At 43.0% G+C, this 20,075-nt stretch overlaps 2 protein-coding genes across 11 annotated transcripts in view; one reads left to right on the top strand and one right to left on the bottom strand.

Annotated features, from left to right (window-relative positions):
• Positions 1–15,906, bottom strand: part of LOC310903646 (uricase-like) — a 26,564-nt gene extending 10,658 nt beyond the window's left edge. Inside the window, exon 1 of the mRNA XM_083847250.1 lies at positions 15,831–15,906. Within this exon, the coding sequence (XP_083703376.1) occupies positions 15,831–15,845 (15 nt within the window). The 5' untranslated portion in view covers positions 15,846–15,906. The remainder of the gene's footprint in view (positions 1–15,830) is intronic.
• Positions 1–20,075, top strand: part of DNASE2B (deoxyribonuclease 2 beta) — a 20,497-nt gene extending 422 nt beyond the window's left edge. The window contains exons 2-10 of one of the 10 annotated variants that reach the window (XR_014587641.1): positions 3,756–3,933; positions 5,144–5,225; positions 6,236–6,397; positions 7,931–8,128; positions 8,699–8,956; positions 11,488–11,707; positions 16,030–17,647; positions 18,105–18,229; positions 19,344–20,075. Coding sequence is in view for 3 of the 10 variants with exons in the window: in XM_083847247.1 (XP_083703373.1) it covers positions 3,756–3,933; positions 5,144–5,225; positions 6,236–6,397; positions 7,931–8,128; positions 8,699–9,048 (970 nt within the window). In the remaining 7 variants the exon portion in view is untranslated. Of the gene's footprint in view, positions 1–3,755; positions 3,934–5,143; positions 5,226–6,235; positions 6,398–7,930; positions 8,129–8,698; positions 9,700–10,586; positions 10,616–10,765; positions 11,415–11,487; positions 17,648–18,104; positions 18,230–19,343 lie in introns of those variants that run through there. The other 9 variants (XR_014587642.1, XR_014587643.1, XR_014587644.1 and 6 more) reach the window with 9 other exon arrangements.

Here is a 20,075-nt window from a genome sequence, read left to right as displayed (position 1 = left end):
TACGCAGCGTTTGTGTCTGATGATCAAAGCCAGCCTAACCTGTGTTCAAATGCCAAGGCTGCGACTGCCTGCAGCAGCCCCCACGGCGCCGGGTCGCAGAGAGGGCTCCTGCACAGGGCCTCGCTACCTGCAGGAAACAGTCCGGGGGGGAACGTCGTATCCTGCCCTGAACCTTGCTGCCCGTCCCCGACCGGCAGCGTGGCAGGATTTGTCCCCTCGCTGTGGCTGTGGAGGGGGAGCTGAGGCCGGGCCGCCTCCAGCAGCGATGCGGGAGAGGTGCGAGGAGCGTGGGTGGACGCGGCGGTGTGGGAAAGCGCCGTCTGGTAGCATCGCGCTGCCAGCACCCAGCCCGGGTTTGGGTGCTAAATGATTAATTGGATTAATGCGCTTTGAAGATGAAAGACGCAAAGTGTAATTACGTAATAGCCAACCCAGGTTTAAAAAGTGAAACGAGGCCTCTTAAAAAAAAATTAATAATAATAAATAAATAAATAAAAGAGTACTGAAGCATCTCAGAGATAAATATCAACCAATTTAAAAAGAAGATTCTCACTGAACAGCGATTAGTTTGTATACAAGCAATAAAGGAGTGGGTGCTGCTCGTGTAACAACAGCAGGGCGTCCCTCCCCTCGCGTGCAGAGCTGGCTGCAGGTGGGCCGCGGCCCGTCCCCCCGCGGGCAGGCTCCTCAGGCACGGGCACCAGGCCCACACCGCGCTGCGTCGGCACAGCGTTGGGTGTCCGAGGGTCCAGCCCGGCCCTGTCACCCCTCACCCTTGCCAAGGCACCTCCAGATCATGTCATTTGTCAGGAATCAGTCCCTTAGGTGGTGCTGCCAGCCAACAGCTTGGTGATAAGAGAAGTTTAATTTATCTGCAAAGTGTAATTATTCCTTTCAGAATGAGTCTGCATGTGCTAAAGCTATAAAACAAACAAAAACCAATGAACCGCCAATAACAAAATAAAGGCAGTTCCTGAGGGATTCCAGGGCTCCTGCAGGGCCTGGTGCAGGCCCTGGTTCCTTCTGACAGGCGTAGCAGGGAAGAGAGGGGGGATTTTCTTTCAAATGTGCCATGATCCAGAGGAAGATAAACTCATCTGTCAGCGTGGGTCATGCTAGCTTATTGACAAGAAATAGTGAACCTTTGCCTCGTTCTGGACTCGGTTGCTATGAAGCTGATTGAAGAAGCAGAACTGAAACTGCTGAGAAAAGCTTCCTCTTAACCAGAAGATGTTGATGCCCTTTCAAACAAACACGGATTTTCATTTTTTATATTAATTTAGCAAGAGCTTTATGTGAGTCCCTGCTGTTCAGTGGCTTCCTCCTGCAATATAATTGCACATTACGAGTATTCACACACTTTTCATTTGGTGCTAAACTGGAGGTATCGCTTGCCTTATCCGATCTGATCCCTCCCTGGAAGTGCTCAAGGCCAGGCTGGATGGGGCTTTGAGCAACCTGGTCTGGTGTGGGGTGTCCCCGTGCAGGGCAGGGGTTTGGAAACAGATGGCCTGTAAGGTCGCTTCCAACCCAAACCATTCCGTGGTTCTGCGATCCCACCTGCCTCCCCAGCCCGCCTGCGGTTCCTACCCACATGAAGTACTGCACAGGCAAAGGTCCCCAGGTGCATCCCAGCTGGGAGCTCGCCTCGCTGTCCCCTGTGCACCAGGGGGAACGGCCACAGGTGCGGCGCTCTCAGGAGAGCAGAAAATCTCTGCTGTATTCACCCGAGCCCATGCCTCCTTGGAAATCTTTTTGCACACATAAAAGAAAAAAAAAAAAAAACACCTCTGCTTTCTGAAAAGGTGCTGAGTCAGGGATTCAAGCCCGGGCTGTGCATTTGTTTTTATTGGAGGGAAAAAAAAAAAAAAGAAAAAAAATGGTAAAGATGTGATTACTTCTAGCGCCTTAGTGTTCAGACACAAGCTAACGCTGTGACCGTGCTAATTGGATTCCTTGACATTAATGCCTTTGCTTTTCCTCAGTTCTCAGCAAAGTAACTTTCAGTCCGCTCCCACAAATACTTAAGCCACTTAAGCCCTTGAGAAACTTCCCGTGTGCAAAATAGCAGTGAAGACTTTTATACAGTTTAAATTGCTAATGCACTCAACTGGCTTTCTGTACAGGTCCAAAGCATTTATCGCCTGGGAATCAGCAGGCAATTCACTGATAACTCAGCTACAAGCATTCCCTCCAGCACATCTGCTAGCGCGTGTTTGTCAGCTGCAAGGCTGTAAACACTGGCAGAGCATAAACCTCCCAGCACATTTCAAAGCAGTTTGGAAAGGCTTCAGATATTAATTCTTGGCTCAGCTCCTACTCTTATAGCTACTACTACCACTTGTCTTTCCAAATCTTCATTGCAAATAAAGGGATTGTTGCGGCTCCTCGTGCAGGGAATGCTCTCACCAGACCTCCCATACAAATCACTTCCTCATCTTCTCTAGAATCTGTCATCAGCTACAATTTGTCCTGAGAGATTTAAGGAACATCACTCAGCTAGTGGTGAAACTGGTGGATTACCGGGATCACCTCTGTGCTTCTCTTCTTCCTGTACATGTGCCCTTCCCATGGACTAAATGTTCCTCTTTCAAAATGCTTTCCTGGCACTTTAACCTGCTTTCCGAAATGCATTTTTTTTTTTTAACCAACTGACCAACTCTAAATTAACTGGGCGAGTCCTACTCCTCCTGACATACATACAGTGTTAAGCAGTCAAGCTGCGTTTTTGGTAAGTACCATAGTATCAAAAATAAGGCCCCTCAGTTCTTACTATTGACATAAATAACAAATTACTTAAGTACAGCACTCAAGGAAAGTGGCTCGATTAATTACATTGCAGTTAATCCCATGGACTTGTGCACTAGGAAAACCTGTTTACTTCATCAGGGACATTAGTAGGAACTGAACAATTTACCAACAATATTTAGTACTCTGCAATTTTGAAAAGATTTGTATTTCTGGCTAATTGTTTGTAAATATTCAGTTTGCAGCAGTTCCGTGTGAGTCGGCTATGAAAAGTAGGATTGTAACAACATTATTAAATAGTTTCATGCTCATTTGTATATATGTAAATATTGAGTTGTGTAATTTTATAATTTAATACTCCATTTTATATAATTAATTTAAATATAAAATTATATTCGTATAGAATAAGAAATTATTGGTAAGAGATGCCCATGCTGACCAAGGGAATGCCAGACTGAGCTTGGGAGCTGAGGTTCAGGCCCAGTCTCTTGCTGTCTACCAGAACCAGGAGTAACAGGGATTTGGTGGCTATGCAGGGCTCCAGAGGACTTCCCTGCAATCTCCATCCCTGCACAGGTTTTCCTGGTGCATCTCCCTGATGCTGAGCAGGCAATTCGTTCACTGAAGTGCCAGGCAGAGCAGATTCAGCCTCGTCTCCTCAGCAGCCTTCTTGCTGAGGGTGAAAACCCCATAACCGTGCGACACAAAGCTCTGCTCAAAAAGGTACACATCCACATTTTAGCCACAACAAGGGCGTTGGCGCAGCGGAGACAAACCAGAGGTAACGCAAAACCAGCTCTTTTGGGGTACAAATAGCAGCATGGCCACAGCAAGAGGAGCTTGGTGCCAGCTCAGCCTGCAGAGAAGCAGAGTGAAGGTGAGCCCAGCACGGGCATCCCTGCGGTCACCCCGGTCTTCAAACCCTCAGGGCGGGCAGGAGAGACTGACCTACGTATTCAGATAGGATGGTTTGCAAGAAGAACAAAACTTGCTCTTCTCTGTTGCAGGTTTGCTCTGTACAAGCTGCCAAAATACACCAGAGGAGAGGATGCGGGGCTGGGGCTGCAGTACCTCTACATGGATGCCCTGGTGCAGGACTGGCAGCTCGGCAAATACCTCATCAACATGACGCAGGGCGCGCTGGGACAGACACTGAGGCAGCTCTACGAAGCATACGAGTCCAAGGCAAGTGATGTTTAATTACCATTTTGCTCGTATGTTTACTTGATATTACATGCAAATGAAATGAAACTAGCCAAAATAAGCACGTAGAGCTATGGCAAGACCTGACTGACTAGATCTGCTAAAATGCATCAAGGTGAGTGTGCTGGCAGCTCAGCAGATTATTTGCAGTTTTGGCTACACTTAGAAGTTACCCTAGAAATTTCTAGTCAAGCCTTTCACGCACTTGAAGCATTGCCCATCAAGTAAATGAACATTGGTACGTAGGCCCTGTGGCTTCTTTTCTGCAGTTCCTCTTGAGCAATGGCTGAAGCGGTGAACTGGCTGTCAACTCAGCCCAGGGCTGGTGGTGACTGCCACTGACCTCCATCCTAAGTCCTCCCAGGTGCATGTGTTTCAAGCTCCATCTCTGATCACATTTGGGTTTTGTTGTTCCCCCATTACTGCTTCAGCAGTATTATTTTTTCCAGTCAGAAACCTCATTTATATTTGTATGAAATGATTATAAAATACCACAAGATCTGCCTATGGTTTATTTTTTACCATCCACATAGTCTACGTGCTCACATTCTTAGGAGTCTGGGTGTGTCTTTGCATTTCTACTGCGAGTTAATGGTAGGGTGTCATTAAATTTATATGTAAAAAAGACTCCCAGAAGTCAGTCAAATATTGGCAAACCCCGCAACTTTCCTATCCCACGTCACACCATAGTTGCAATACAAACAATCTTTTACAAACTCAGTATTGAGCCACATTGATGCCATCTTCCTACCCTGCTATCATCGCAAACTGTACACCAGGTGGGGAAAGTTCTCTGTTCAGGAGGAAATAAGGTGTGGCTGTATGCAAATACTTTGAAAAAAAAAAGTATTAATCGTTTGTCCTTTGTAAGAACACTTGTCATGGCTATTTTTCCTGAGCAAACATTTTCACAGGATCTGGTAGCTAAATCAGAGACATACACAAAGGACGGGCTGTTGCAATGACTGAGAGAACTTCCACTTATATTAACTGGAACCCTAACGCTGAGTCTTTAGGTTTATTTTAGTGTAAACTCTGTGAGGACAATGCCAGCTGACATGGGGGAAGAACGAAGCTCATGATATGCACAGAGAACTTCTGAAATCTTTCTTCTGTTCTCAGCAAAATTTGTTTGCTTAAGTGCTTTCCTCTTACCAAATGTCATGTTTCAGAAATGTGTCTTTCCCTGCAGAGCAACAACACTGCATATGCAATCTATAACGATGAGGTCCCTCATTCAGACTCCACCAGCTGGAAAAGAGGACACACCAAAGGTACAGGGAGAGTCCCCAGCTGCTGTTTCCTCCTTTTTAAAGCCGTGCATAACATCTATTTGTCTGTTTGTCAATCTGCATATCTAAAAATCCTGCCTAAAGCAAAACTGGAGAATGATTTGCATGATGCATGGTTTGCTGTATAGTGATATCCGTGGTAGCTTCTGTTCTGGTACTGCTGTGCCTGTGCTCTGTTGAAGAACTCTTAATGATTGTGGACCCTTTCTATTCAAGACTGGAAACTCCTGTCTCTCCTTTCAGCAAGTACAGACCATGTCGTCCTGAGCTGGCTGGCAACAGCAGTACAGGGTGCAAAGGGAGAGGCACCCTACATGACAGAATTGACCTTGAAAGCCTCCCAGATCTCCCTCTGAGGGCAGGATCATGGAAGCACTAAATATGCAGTGACAGTACAACATGACTTTAAATAGATAAAACCTCTGTGGAGGTCTAAGTGGTCCCTTGAGGAAGCAGGGTTTGCCCAGCCCAGCTCTGGGATGGAGAGGCTTTGCAGGGCTGTGTTTTCAGGTGGCAGAGCCGTGGGTGACTATTTCCTGAGCCATCTGCAGCAGGGGAGGCATACCCCATCTGCCCCAAATGCAGTTTGGTCTAAGGAAGAGGGCGTGGTGCTGACAGAGCCCATTTCCCCTTATACAGCAATGAAATTAAGGGAAGGGAAAGGAGCAGTGGGGGAAGAGTTGCAGCCATTAAATCATCAGATTTTTCAAAGACAGCTTTTGAGCAGATAAAGAAAAAAGGTTTTGCAAAGGTATTTTTTCAAAGGAACGGTGATGACAATTGAAGTTAGGCTGTGCAGGAGAGAATTACTGCAATTCTAGCACAATATCGGTGTCTTCTACAACCCATTAATATACTCTAGAGGCAGACTGCTGTAGCCATTACCACACTGAAGCATGGTGTCTGTGGCAGCAAATCCAAAGAAGGACACCACTGTGATGTCTCAGGGCTTTTCCCTCCTTAATTCATTTGCTATAACTTTCTTTTGTCAGGGTTTCTGCTCTTGGACAAATCACAAGGCTTCTGGGTGATTCACAGTGTGCCCCTGTTCCCTCCCTTCCCTGAGGATGGTTATGGGTACCCGGTGAGTGGGCAGTCCTACGGACAGACAGCCATCTGCATAACCTTCAAATACGACCAGTTCACAGAAATAGGTATGGAAAGCTTCTTCCCAAGGATGCCTTTGCTCTGCTGCACCTCTCTGACTCCTTTCCTTCGGGCTGTGCCTCCAAAACTGACTGTTCTTGTCCTTCATCGTCACATTTGGAAACCAAGTGGGGCCTGGAAGCTGCACCCTTGGCTTTCAGTTCTGTTTATCCAACCATTTTGTGTGGGAATGTGGGAAATTCACTCTTCCACTCTGCCTCCATCTCCCCATGGGGACTATTGGGATAATAATAGTCACAAGAGCATACTGAGGGTAAAGTCAGCCCATGCATACCAAACGCTTTGGAAATATAAAGGAGGATGATGAATCATTTTTAACAGTAATAGCTCATTCAGCTGCAACAGTCTGCCATTCTAAAAATGCAAGGCAATCACTACTTGAGCTGGAGTGGTGGCCTTGACACATCAGAAATACAAAGTACGGAATAAATATTCCCAGATTTCCACAGGTACATTTTGCCACATAAAATACAAATCCTAAAAATAAGAAAAAGGAAATTTATACCCATAAGACTCAGAACTACCTGACACTGGAGTCCTGAAGGCTGGCTGTCAAGGGCATTATAAGAAGCCACATGTTACGTAACACTTTTCACATTGCTTTTTACATTTTGCTGAGCTACAAGTCCCAAATTATATTAAATAAATGTGTAAGACTGTGCAAATGTGCAGGCTGGTCACACCACAGAGCCATCAAAACCAAGTTCCTGCTTGCGGAAGCACATCTTTGCATGTGCTTAGGAAAGAAGACAAGAAAATAAGAAGCATACAGTAATGCTTTCCTGCTCTATCCTCCCAGCTTCTGGTAATCTGTGGTTTAAGGATTTCCTAAGCTGGAAAGACTGGAAAGTTCCTAATGGACTCATCTTCATGAGCTCATCAGTTGTGGAGCCCATTTGTTCCCTTGCTCTTTACATTGCCGGCAAGGACTTTCACAGTTAAATTGCACTGTGTTCAGAGAAGTACTTTGCAGATTGAATCCCGACTTTGAAAGTCAAGCTTTGTTCTGCCTAAAACTCGGCTGGGTCGCTTGGCAGCTCTTCTCTTTGGCTTTGGCTTGGCGAGTGTCACTGACTGGAAACGACTCCTGTAAGCACAGGCTTGAATTCACACATGCTGTCTGAGTGCCGTGTGACCGCTCAGAGGCTTGAAGGTGACCGTGGAGGGATGTGGCATGGACTAAGACCACAGACTGGCAGTCCTGCTAAGAACAGGGAGGTACACATGGAAAAAAGGGAGCATACTCTCTCAGGCAGACTATGAGATGCTGGGTCAGTCAGAACACAAAGCAATTAAACATGTTTTTGGTTGCTAAAACCAAAGCTACTTTGAGACTGAACTGCTCCAGAGATAAGCTGTGAAGATTAAAAAGGATTCAGGTTTTCCTTCCCAGACAGAACTTTACCTTCTTGGTTGCTTTGCTTTAACCCGTTTTCATTTTGTATGTGTTTGTTTCTTTGTGTGTTTTTTATTGTTGTTTTTTTTTTTATTTTTTTTTTGTGTGTGTTTTTTTTTTTCAGACCAACAGATGCTGAGCTCTAATCCACAAATCTACAGCTGTTCCCTCCCTAGTGCCTTTCAGGCTGATCTCCCAAATCTGCAAAAGCTCTGCGCACGCTCCAGGCTGCCCTCAGCCCCCTTGCACCACCTCTCCAAGCTGCAGTCAGCTGGCGGGGAGGCCTTTCTCCACTTCGTGAAGTCCCACTCATTCGTGGATGGTAAGAGAAACTGCTGTTACCTACCACACATGCTCAAGCAAGTAGTAAGCAGTCAATGTATTCTTTGACAGTATTTACTTTGAGGGGAAAAAAAAGAATTTCAGTTTCAGAAATAAATGTAATGGAGTACTGGGAATGGTCTTCCATCATAATATTCTGTCAGCTCCACTAAGTGAAAAGCTGTCTGATCTTTCAAATGTTTTAAAATGTACATTAATGGGATTGTCTGAAAATTTCTTTCCAGTTATTTGGCTGTAGCAACAAAGGACAAAAATAGGGTTTGAATCATCAGCTTTTTTGTTATGAAGGATTAAAAATTCTTTTTCCTTTCCTTTCTTTTTATTTTTCCTCCTGCTGATTATTTGTAACAGGATTTCCAGGAAAAGAAGGGAAAACAGGAATGAACTTCTGAAACAAAAATCAAAATAAGAGGAGGTTGGGGGCAAAATCTCTTCTGGTTCACTTCGTGCATTAGAATTAAACGAGCTCAGTTTAGGTGATCCTTTCTGATCCCCACTTAAATGAAGGCAAATGAAAGGCTGATTTCTCCCATCTTCTGTTATCCCACAGATATCTACGTGGCCTGGGTGGCTCAGGAGCTGAAGACTGATTTGCTGGCTGAATCCTGGCAGCACTCTGGCCGAAAACTTCCCTCAAATTGCTCTCTGCAGTACCATGTCTACAACATAAATCTCATAGGGACACCACTGAACTCCACCTTCCATTCCATCGAGGATCATTCCAAATGGTCTGTTTCAAAGAAGAACGAAGATCAGTGGACCTGCATTGGAGACCTAAACCGTGCTGCTGAGCAAGCTTGGAGGAGTGGTGGGTTCATGTGCACACAGAATGAACACATCTACAGTGCTTTCAGAAATTTGGTAATCCAGTATGAAAATTGCAATGATGCTTCCACCTAGATATAAATGGACCATTCCTCCCAAACAGCATAGCCCCTTATTACATAAAAAGCATAGGAAACATCTCCCTTAAACCATATTTTCACTCTGAAGAACAGTCCTGTGAGTTGCCAGATGTGCTAGACCTTTGCATTGTTAGCTATAAAAGCAGCTGGTTTATGGGTAAAACACATCTGGTTTTCTCTCTGCACAGTAATGCCACGGCAAAACATGCTGCTGTCAGTGATGATGCACAGGGGACCTCAGTGAGTGATGCTGGACGTGGGATGTGAGGAGGAACAAAAACCTGCCTTGCTAGCTAGGTTGTCTGGGCGGTTAACAGGAGAAAAGTACCCTAAAATGCTTCAAAATCACCTCCTGTTACAGGTGCTGTTGAGATCAATCAGAGCATGTCTGCTGAGTTTGGGAGTAGGCTGGGCTGAATCTCTTAAAGAACAGGCATAATTGGATGCAGACAGGAAGACAAGTAGTCTGTGGACAAGAAGGCTTCATTTTTATGATTAATTTTTAGAGAAGAAATGAGCTTTAAATAATTTGTAACCACTATCTTGGGAGTATTTCTAGTGCTTTTATTCATGTGCAGTAATCATATAAACAAATAAACATGTCCGAATTATGAATGAGTGAAATAAATTAAGAGAGAAAATGGTCTGTTTATGGTCTCCCTCTTCCATCTACAGCCATTTGTGGTTTATTACAATGTTTTATAGCTGCCAAAGGAAAAATGGAGAAAATTTGAAAAAAAAATTAAAAGAAGAAAATATTTGAAGGAAGATATTATTTCACCTACATTTTCACACTATGACTAATGTGGCTATTAATTTTCAATACCTGCAGGCTCAGGCTTAGCATTTAAAGTTTGCATGGATTTGTTATAAAGACAGAGCTCCCTTGCAAGCTCCTGATAAACTTTTGGATTCAAATTACAAAAGTTTATCTGCTTTTAATATGTTCCTAAAAATAGGTGTATATCTCACTTGTGCTTTTTTTTTTCCTGAACTGGTGCTATAAACTCCTGTCTGAAGGTTTGGCTGTCCTGCTAATACTTCTGTGTTTTGCTGTGTTTATAGTCCATACCCCTGACTATCTACATCTTAAAAGGAAGTAGATATAAAGAAATACCCCACAACCACAAGAAGTTGTTGAAGACTTCCTTCCCTTTCCATCGTGAAAAATCAAACAAGCAACAAAGTGTTCAAAGTACCAAATATATTAATATCAGATCACATTTGTTCATACTGCTTGAAGAAATGAAATTATTTAATCTGGCCTTGAAGAAATAAAATTACTGTATCTGGCCTGCTTAACAAGGGGAATTGTGCAGGACTGGATTTTTTATTTAGTTGATCTGGATTGAAGGAAAACCCAATTCTCATAGCTCAGTGAAAATAATGTAGATAGTTTAGATATTCTGCATGAAATAAACTTTGTTCTTATCCTTGCATAGGAACAAAAAATTTGATAAATAATTTGCTTGATTATGGTTTCCTCTGAAGCTTGCCAAATTATTTACATACATATTTTTCATTTTTTACTAGCTGTGGTCAAGTAACAACTATTTGTGGCAGTGAAAATTGCCAGTGAGGCAGAATGCTCAGCAGTGGGATGGGTGGTAGGACATTGCTTGGATTAGCCATGATAAAATTCATTTGTCTTTTCCCCATTTCCATGGCAGACACTGGCCTAACCTGCCTGAACTCTTGTATCTTGCCCTCAGAGCTGCATGCACGTGACCTCACTGCACAGGAACGGGCAGGAACACTTCACTGGGGACAGCTCTGGTGAGGTGCTCCGTCAGGCATCAGAGCACCGGACTGGCTCCACCACCTGTATTTCCTATGGGAGATGCTCAGCCACAGCATTTGGGTCACGGAGCTCGACAGCAAGGAGTCTCCACCTCAGGCTGACACAGTGGTGTGTCACAGTCCCGCTCCCCAGGCTACAAGTCAACAGCCTATCAGTGGGCTTTAAGTGCTAATTGTTATTCTTAATCATTTGATCAACTGCTAGTTATCATAGAGCAAGATTATTCACAGCATTCCTCTTCCAATATGCCCAAGACTGGTAGCCTCCATCTTAGCTGCTGCTAAAGAAGCATAAACGGCAGGGGGAAGATGGGGAGAAACATTACATGACAGTCACCTAAATAGGCAGGTTGGGTACACGCTTATTTCACAGGTGTAGCAATACAAAGGCTGCAGTTCTGGTTCTCTCTTTTTTTGACTGTAAACAGTTTTAATGCAGTTTTCCTCACATTGCGTAATGTCCATATTTACATATCCCAGTATTTCCACTACATACATTATAAAACTCAAACTCATATGCCTTCATAGCATGCATTGTGATCAATTGCTGGTGTGAGAAGTATTTTTGCATATTTTTCCAAGGTTTTAATTTTAAAATGTGCTGTTCTTTGTCAAAATGTCAAATGCTTGACAGCTCTATCCACCCCATGCTCCCTTCGCTGCCCGTGGTGACCCCTCTGGCTGGGCCGCTCCTGCGGAGGGGGACATCCAGCACGGCCCCTGCAGTGATTTCGGGGGGACCTGCTGAGCCAAGCTGAGGCTGCCAAAGGACAGAAGTCTTGGACACAGCCTGGAGAGGGCAGAAAGCTGTTTTCCATCCTGGAAACCCCGTGTCTCTTCCCCTCAGCACGCAGGTATGGCTATTCTGACCCTTGGGCTCTGTTCTGGTTAGACTAAATGTGAACATTTATTACGCATGAAAATTGTTTGCCGAGGGAGTAGGAGAGGCCAAAAGCACACATTATTAATCCACTAAACGTTGCTGTAATGCAGATGAGTTTGCAACAAACACAACAGCAGGGATCATTGTTTGGTAGGAATTGCCTTGTAATTATTCAGGCAAGACTGGGCCCTGTCCCAGCACGCATCGCAAGCGCCCAAGCGACAGGGAAGGCGAACGCAGCCTCTCGCAGTGCCCGCCCGCCCCGGCGTCTCCCACCCTCACCACCACCACTGCCCTGCAGAGCAGGCAGCATGCCTATCTTCCCCTCCTCTCTGGAAAACCAGGCCCAATGGTTTTCCTCTGAACCCCCAAGGATTCTCCTGCAGCGCCAGTAGTCGGGGATCCTTCGGGTAGTGTCTTGCTGTGCTGGAAATGGGCATTTTTACACAGACCTAAATGTAGGAGGCCGTCTAAAGGATTAGACATCAGCCTTGTTGGGACAAAAACTAAAAGACTGTGAAGGTGTGGAAACTTAAGCTGTGTGAAATTTTGTTCCAGCTGGGCACTTACTCCACTGGAAAACAGGCAGAGGCATCCAGTCAGAGGCCCTTTCACAGGGTGGCCTTTAAGGGGGGACTGCTCCAGGTGTCTTCACAATGACTGAAAATATCCTGAGAGCTCGCAGTGGGAGTCACCCCTTCCGACAGTGTGCTGGGAAACTTCTCGAGGACTCCATGCCAGCCATCTGCCAGCAAGTGAAGGGAATTCTGAGGAGAAATTTCTCTGACTTAGCTGGGAGCCTTCCCCTCTTCGAGGCATGCCAACATAGCCTGCCACTGGCCTTGTCACAGAGGTTTGCAGATCCGTTTCTGAAACAAAGTCTGCTTCAAAGCCGGCATTCTTAAAAGTACCTAAGTCCTGCAGAGCTGTGCAGGTTTTGCCCATCCAGCTGCCAGCAATGCCCGTTCTGCCAGCCGCCCTTGCAAAGCCGTGCCTCTCTCGCCTCCCCAGCAGCTCAGAGCAGCTGCTGCACCAGCAGTGCCCTGAGTGCAGCTTCCTGCTCTCGGAGCGGGAGGTTTCCAGCAAACACCTCTAATGCAATCTCTTATGTCAAACAAGTGCCTTCTCAGCGTGCCTGTGGTGTGAAGAGACAGCGCTATTTTTGAGAAGACATATGGGCCTCTCTTGTCCCTCTCTTCTGTTTAAATATATACACCCCTGACTCCTGAGAGTAATGAAATGCTAAAGAAGAACATTGTGAGATGTTTTTTTATGTATCAAAGCATCCTTCGCATTATTAGCGTAGTCACATAATTATCCCCAGAGAAACTCACATCCATAAGTTAACACCCATAAATTACTGTGTGGATGTCTTTTATACCTTCATTTTCAGCTTCTGGGAAAGATACATCACTGGGTTCTTAGCACAGTAATTGCTTCCAAACATGTAATCTGCCTATGCCCTGGGTAAAACGTTCAGGAGACAGAGCCATGCTGGCAGTGTCTGCTAGAATCTCAGTGCAAGCCAAAGCCTAACTGTGCTCAGAACATGATGCAAGAATGTGATGCACCTCTTGTGTTTCACAATAGATTTCTTAAAAAGACAGAAAATTAAAAATGAGAATGTAGAGGAATAGGAATTTATGTTAGGCAAAGCATGGAAAATAAAATCTTGTAGCAGGGAATAAACTCTCCATAGTGCAAGGCAGGGAGACAGATCTGAGATTTCAAGCTAGGCTATCAATATCAGTATATTATAGATACTCTGATACCCCAAGCAGATTAGCTATATCTAACATTTTCCTACTTAGATTAGAGATACCAGATTAAAGGCCTACCCTGCTAAATATTCTCAGAATCCTTCAGCAGTAAAAGCTGCTGCATGTGACCTCAGAAACCAGTTGTAGCACTTTCAGATCTTGGCCTCAGATAGGAGGTAGTTCATAATATTTTATATTTTTTTTGGCAGGCTCATTATATGCTTATCTACTGTTTTTAACTGATTTATCCCAGTGTAAAGAATACTCTATTCTAGCTATTCTATGCATATTTGATACCTTAATTTTACTCAAAGTGTTAAATAAGAAACACTAGGACTTCAAAAATATATCTTAGCTCTAAAACAGCTGTTACATTTTTTCTCAAGTGATTTTAGTAAATCTCCTTGATTTTGTTCTTTTCAGTTGAGATCATTTTGCGTTTCTACACAAGGTAACAAGTGACTATTCCAAATCTCCTGTAAGACAGATAAAAGGGAGAAACATTCTTCTACTCCTTTCATCACTTTGCAGTTTGGGAACTGCAAGCTGGTATTCAAATATTCAAAGCTTTACTAGAATAGAGCATAGTATTCAATGTCGCCTGCTGGATTGCTGGCGATTGCTACAAGTGGTTCACAGTAGTACACTTGTGCTAGCATTGCATAATTTATTAATCATAGAAATTGTGCATGCAAATTAGCCACACAGTTCTGCATCATCATGTATTAACCAGAAGATTTGTCTTCACATGTATTAATGCTCTCAGATAATCATGTCGCATTACAGCAGTACACATTTTATGCATCACCTTCCAAAAACTGTCAAAAGCTCACTAAAAGCCATGTCATCAAGTGTGTTGTTTTTTGTTGTTGTTCCTGTACTTCTGACTTTCCAAAGTTTGAAAGTATTTAGCTCCAGGCCTTTTCTGTATCTGGCTTTTTTTAGGTTTCCTATTTGGGCTAAGGTTCTATCAGGCAAAAATCAGTATTTCTCTTTCCATAGTGCACTTTCAAAAATGTATTTTTTGCACTAGGATTCTTCTGCTTAGCTCCACTGCCCACTGCTTCATGTTGAGGATTAAGAACGCTGAGCTCAGTGCACTTTTCAGGAACTGTTTCCGTCCTTGCCCTGGAAACTTCTCCATTGCTCATTCTGACCTGGGCACTGTGCAAATGAAATCTGCATCTTTTCCTCTCTTGCTTTCAAACTGCTCCGATTATTTGTTGCACGAAAGTAAGATTTTCAAGGTGAGTGAACTGACAATTTTGCATGAGACATTTTTCAAGGAAAAAGCAGGTAAGAAATGCTGCACAGCAAATAGGGACAATTACTACAGCTGTGTTCCCTGCTGCCCACCAACCTGCCCTCCTCTTTACTGCCAAAGGATGTGAAGTACCAGAGAAATCAGAGCAAAGAGAACTTGGATAAAAACTCAGAAGAGGGAACAAGACAACTGAAAGTGAAAAGTGAGCAAGAGAGAAGAAGCAAGGGGAGAGCAGAAGGAGCATTAGGGTGGGAGACACACTCGGGGAGGTCAGAGACCTCCATTTTGATCACAGAGGACCATTAGGAGTTAATCATGCACAAATCCAATTTGCAGCTTGTTTCACTTACTTAACATTTATCCATTTTACAAATGTAGCCTCCACAGGCTATGCCACAGAGAGAAAAAAAAAAACAAAAGGCACAAACTGAAGTGACTTAGCCAAGTATTAAAAAAACAAACAAACCAAACACCCACAGAGGAAGCCGCTACCTGTTTGTTACCAAACCTACAAGAGGTGGGGCAAGTCAAAGGCAAAAGCATTAAATATATAAAAGTAGGAGGGAGAAATTTATAAGCCAAACTAAACAGTTTGAACCACACACATTTGAACAACATGCTATAACTTTTTTTTTTTAAAGGAAGCTACTATTAAGATTTAAAACCAATAAAAGTACAACAAAAACAAGAGGTGCAAAGCATTTACAAGAGTAACTGCAGACCATTTCATTATGGACCATGACACTAAAACCATTCTCATCTCATTAAGAAAACTGCAGGCAAAAAAAAAAAGTAAATACAAGTAGAAAATAACATAAACAGTGATAAGCAAACTGATGCCTTTAACGATTCACTCTTGGGATTATCACATGCATCTCTACAACTTGTAGCATTTTATTCTCAGATAAAAATAAAGTTTACTTTAGAAAACTCCCCAGTTTTATATTTTCTGTGGTTTCATCTCTTCCTACATCCTGATCCTGCTTGGTTCTCCAGCAGGAACAAGCCACCAGTGGTCTAGCACCATAGTTTTGCCCTGCACTGAGTCAAAGCCAGCAAGCATTACTTACTGTCACTTGGCTCATGGTGGCCCGCTCCTGCTAGCTTCCCAGTCTTGGATCCCACAGAGGAGTAATGGCAGTGCAGAAGCTGTAGCTCTATAAAAACTGTCATCGTAATATCAGAGGAGGAGCTAGGCATAAGGGGTTGGCTCCATAAATGTAAATATTTCATAATTTATTTAGTAACATGGCTTTTTTTTCCCCCTAGGCAAAAGCTTTAATAAAGGAATAGGTCTACTGCAACAAAGGAAACAACAGCAAAAATTGAGACAAGGACACATCCTCCTAAGTCCATTAATGCCAGTGGGAGTTTGCCTTCATCTTCAGTGGGAACAGAACTTCAAAGACACGGCAATCACCCATACAAACCGGAGGATAAAATCTGAACCTTCCACGGTCTATGACACAAACCGTCTTCAGAGGATGGTACCATAGCCCTGACACGGTGAAAATGTCTCCAGCGGGATTTTCACAGCCTGGCTTGACCACAGCCTTGTCCACAGCGCTGCCAGGCCGGCTGCTGGAACGGACATCAGAGCGGCCACTGGTGCGGGCGGTTTCTTCGGCAGAGGCTGGGCAGGCAAGGAAGGATGCATCTCCTCATGGTGAACGCTGACCCTCTCGCTGCTTATGGGTTTGATTTCAGTGCCCTAGTCCAGAAGCAGTAATATCCCCACCTTCACAGGTCTATTTTTTCACACATCAGTAATTTAAGAGCCTCTCAAAGACTGTCTCTGACAGAATGAAGACCGAAAGCTGTCTGTATCGCCTCAGTCCTACGGTTGTTGTTAGCACTGAGGAAGGTAAGCAGTGTAGACAGTGAGAATCTTCTCCAGGAAGATTCAAGATTTTTATTTATTTGCTTGTTTGTTTGTTTATTGAGAGCATCGCCAAAGATCCTGCAGGGACAGATAACTTATCTTTTTTTTTTTTTTCCCCAAGAAAATGCAATATTTATTTAATACCAAATTCCTTTGGTTTCCAGCACCCTCACTTCTAACTATCACCAGGTATAAAAATCACCATGTATGAAATAAGGGATGAAGTGTGTGGTTTGGCTGCTTTTAAAATCATGTAGTAATGCTATTAGAGTTTGTGGGATTAGTTTGATAGTCCAAGTAAAATAACTGTCAGCTAGACAGATAGTGCAATGAAGGTGAAACACAGTATCGCTGATAAGAAAGTAACCTTTATCTCAGGGCCCGAGACTTTTCTCAGTATATGAGCACAGCACTTTGTGGGATCAAGTGACATTCACCAACATACAGCTGCTGAGCACAACCAACATGATTAGATTTGTTAAACCAATGTGGTAAAGGCAGAGTGAAACTGAGCAGCTTCATAGCCCTTACCAAGTCTAACCTAAGCATGATTTCTTCCCTACGCAAGGGAAATTTCATGTGTTAGGGCTAACAGCATTTGAAGCAAGTCCAATATAATTTCAATGCAGTATTGGATGAAGCATGACAATAAGATCAGCTAAGTTAAAAACTAGAAGAGCTAAACTGTTGACAAATTACAAATGTACTGCAAAAATTTTATATGTACTTGTGCAAGGTATTGAGCAGAAGAGAAATACGTTTCTTCTAAGAGGATGAAGGTGTGGCTACTACTGTTTACCAAAGATATTAAAAAAAAAAAATCCTATTGATGCTGTTCATTTAAAGTAATAATTAGAGTCTGGCGTCAAGTTTGAATGATAACTATTGCTTTCTTCACACAGATTTTCTAAGCTTGAGAGACCAGTTTTCAAAAGCTATCTAGCAAAGCTCTTATGTTATCACCATCACTCCATTGGAAGAAATTGTTAAAGGACAATCAGAAGGGTGAGTCCTTGTTTTCCAGTATCCTTTTGGATTGGGTTCATAAATTAAAGTCAGCTTTTCTGAAAGTGATCTTTCATAATTACAATTGAAAATTATGTAATTGGCAAATGCTCAACAGCCTTGAAAACTGGACCTAATGTAGTCAAAGTGTTAATAAAGGTATAAGCTATTTTGCACATAGACACTTTTTGTTGATGCTCTCAATTAGAACTCATGGTTTTGTTCTTAAAGAAAAAACACATGGTGTTTCTTTGATTACTGATACAGTTTTGTATCTCAGCATGTTTTGAATTTTCTGTTTAGAATATTCCCAGAAGGAAGTTGTCCCTGCAGATGCCCCAGACTGCCAGATAATTAGCTTTCTATGCAGCTCAGCCATTTACCTCCATTGCATGTATTAGACATCCCAGTTTACTCCATCTTAACTCAATTCCATGTTTTTTTTTTTCTTCTGCAGGCTTATAAAAAACAACTTGTGGACTGAAAGGAAAGCACGTGTATCAGAACAGATCCTTGGATTCCTTCTACTCTGAACACCGGTATCATAACGTCCCAGACGGCTTAACACTGAGGAATATTCTAGTAAGTTGTGTATATGGATGTATGAACATGCCACTTATAAAAAGAAAGGTACAACTGAAGAGATCTAATATTGTAAAATAAAGTATTCAAAAGTGAGGAAATATAGGAACTACACTTGCCTGGGCAACTTTGATTTGCCCTGTGTATGGCTATCCTTTACAACTGTCTCTAATCACTCACTGGACAGTCCTTCATTTAGTGTGCAAGATCTTCAGCATACTCAGATAATGGGTAGGGGAGTTTTGCTGGATTTTAATCCTTTTTATTAAGTGTATAGTCTTGTGGTACTATTTATTGCCCATTAGCCAGCTCATTCCCATAACCTAACTCCATCCTGGAGTTTTATATGTTTAACTCCCTGAAGTATTATGGTTCTTACATTTGGTCTAGGATACTGTAGTAGTGGTGCAAGTAAAATGTATGTTTATGGGTGGAGGGATAAAGAGTATTTACTGTTAACAGACTCAAACTGTTCATTTCCTTCCTTTTGTGGGTTCACTTCTGGTATACTATAACAAGTTCTGCTCCAAAACAAATTTTCTAAATTTAACATATTCTTAGTCACAGGATTACCTTGGCTTCATTTAAAGGCTTTACCTAGTAGCAAAGCTTTCTTAAATCCTACTGAAATGATTTTCACCCTAAGTACGTAGTTTGGTTTCTGCCAGGCAGTCCCCTGCTAGTACTATGATGTAATGTTTTTTCCAAATCCCTGTGGGTGGAAGCTTGGTTTGAGAACACACTGGGATGTACAGTAGCATTGACATTTATGTCATAATTGCTAAAAAGTTCTTGGAAATGTGAGCAGTATTTAAAGGACAGATGGTTCAGGAAAGCAACAAGAGATTAACTGGCGCCAAAATGTGGGATAACAAAAGAAGTAAAGAGGGTTGTCTACTGCAGCTTGCTTTTGGAAAGAAGACAAATGGGAACAATTCATGCATGCAAACACGAAGGGGATAGCACTTTTCAAAGAGTTTTGAACTGCACAGAGCAGTGGAGCGCCTGCCTCTTCCTAAGGCAGGATCATACCTAGGGAAACAACTGGTGGGTGAGGGTACCAGATTAACATCTTGCCTGAAACAACAGCATTATCTTGTTTCATCTCTGCCAGCAGGCATAATGAAATTAAAGATCCTGAGCCCAAAGGAAAGCAAATCATTGCTCCCAAGACGAGATGGACTGCTTCCTCATGAGGAGCTGTTAAGGACAAGCTCCTCTCCATGCAAAGCTGGACAGGTGCACAGAGAAACAACAGCATAGCCAGTGGACGCAGCGATGTTCATCCTCATCAGGGTGGCAGTCAGTTCCCAGGACTACCAAGCAAAATACAGCTCAATGAACAAGTGAGAAGAAAATTGTAAATATCAGCCTCAACCTGGATAGAAGTGCAGGCTGTAAAATTATATATTTAGCTGTAAACAAATCCAGGAGAATGATGTGCTAAAAATCCTCAACAGAGATCTGTGAAGAGATTACAATCACCTGAGCACTTTATTCTACTTCAGTTTTTAAAAAAGTGGAACAGAACTTGGGCTTGATAAACAACTTGTGTGCAGGATCAAGAGCAGCTTTGTTGGGACCACCAGCAACACCATCACTCCATCTTCCAATGACTGTGGTTGGCATCATATCAACAATATCAAGGTTGTGTAACAGCATAATGATACAAGCCTTAGGGATGAAGGTGGAGGTGCTGGTAGGATGACAAAGTCCCACCACCCACATGCAGAAGAAATAATTGAGATTAGGTGAGGCTGCAGTCAGACATGAAAGATTAAATATACTGTTTATTAACAGTCAAAAGGACCAATTAAACTAAGTTTATATAAACTATTTAAATAGA

The sequence above is a fragment of the Anser anser genome (assembly GCF_964211835.1).
Source record: "Anser anser genome assembly, chromosome: 8".
NCBI classification, from domain to species: domain Eukaryota; kingdom Metazoa; phylum Chordata; class Aves; order Anseriformes; family Anatidae; genus Anser; species Anser anser.
Note: the sequence above shows the minus strand (reverse complement) of the source record. Positions and strands in the feature narration are given on the sequence as shown.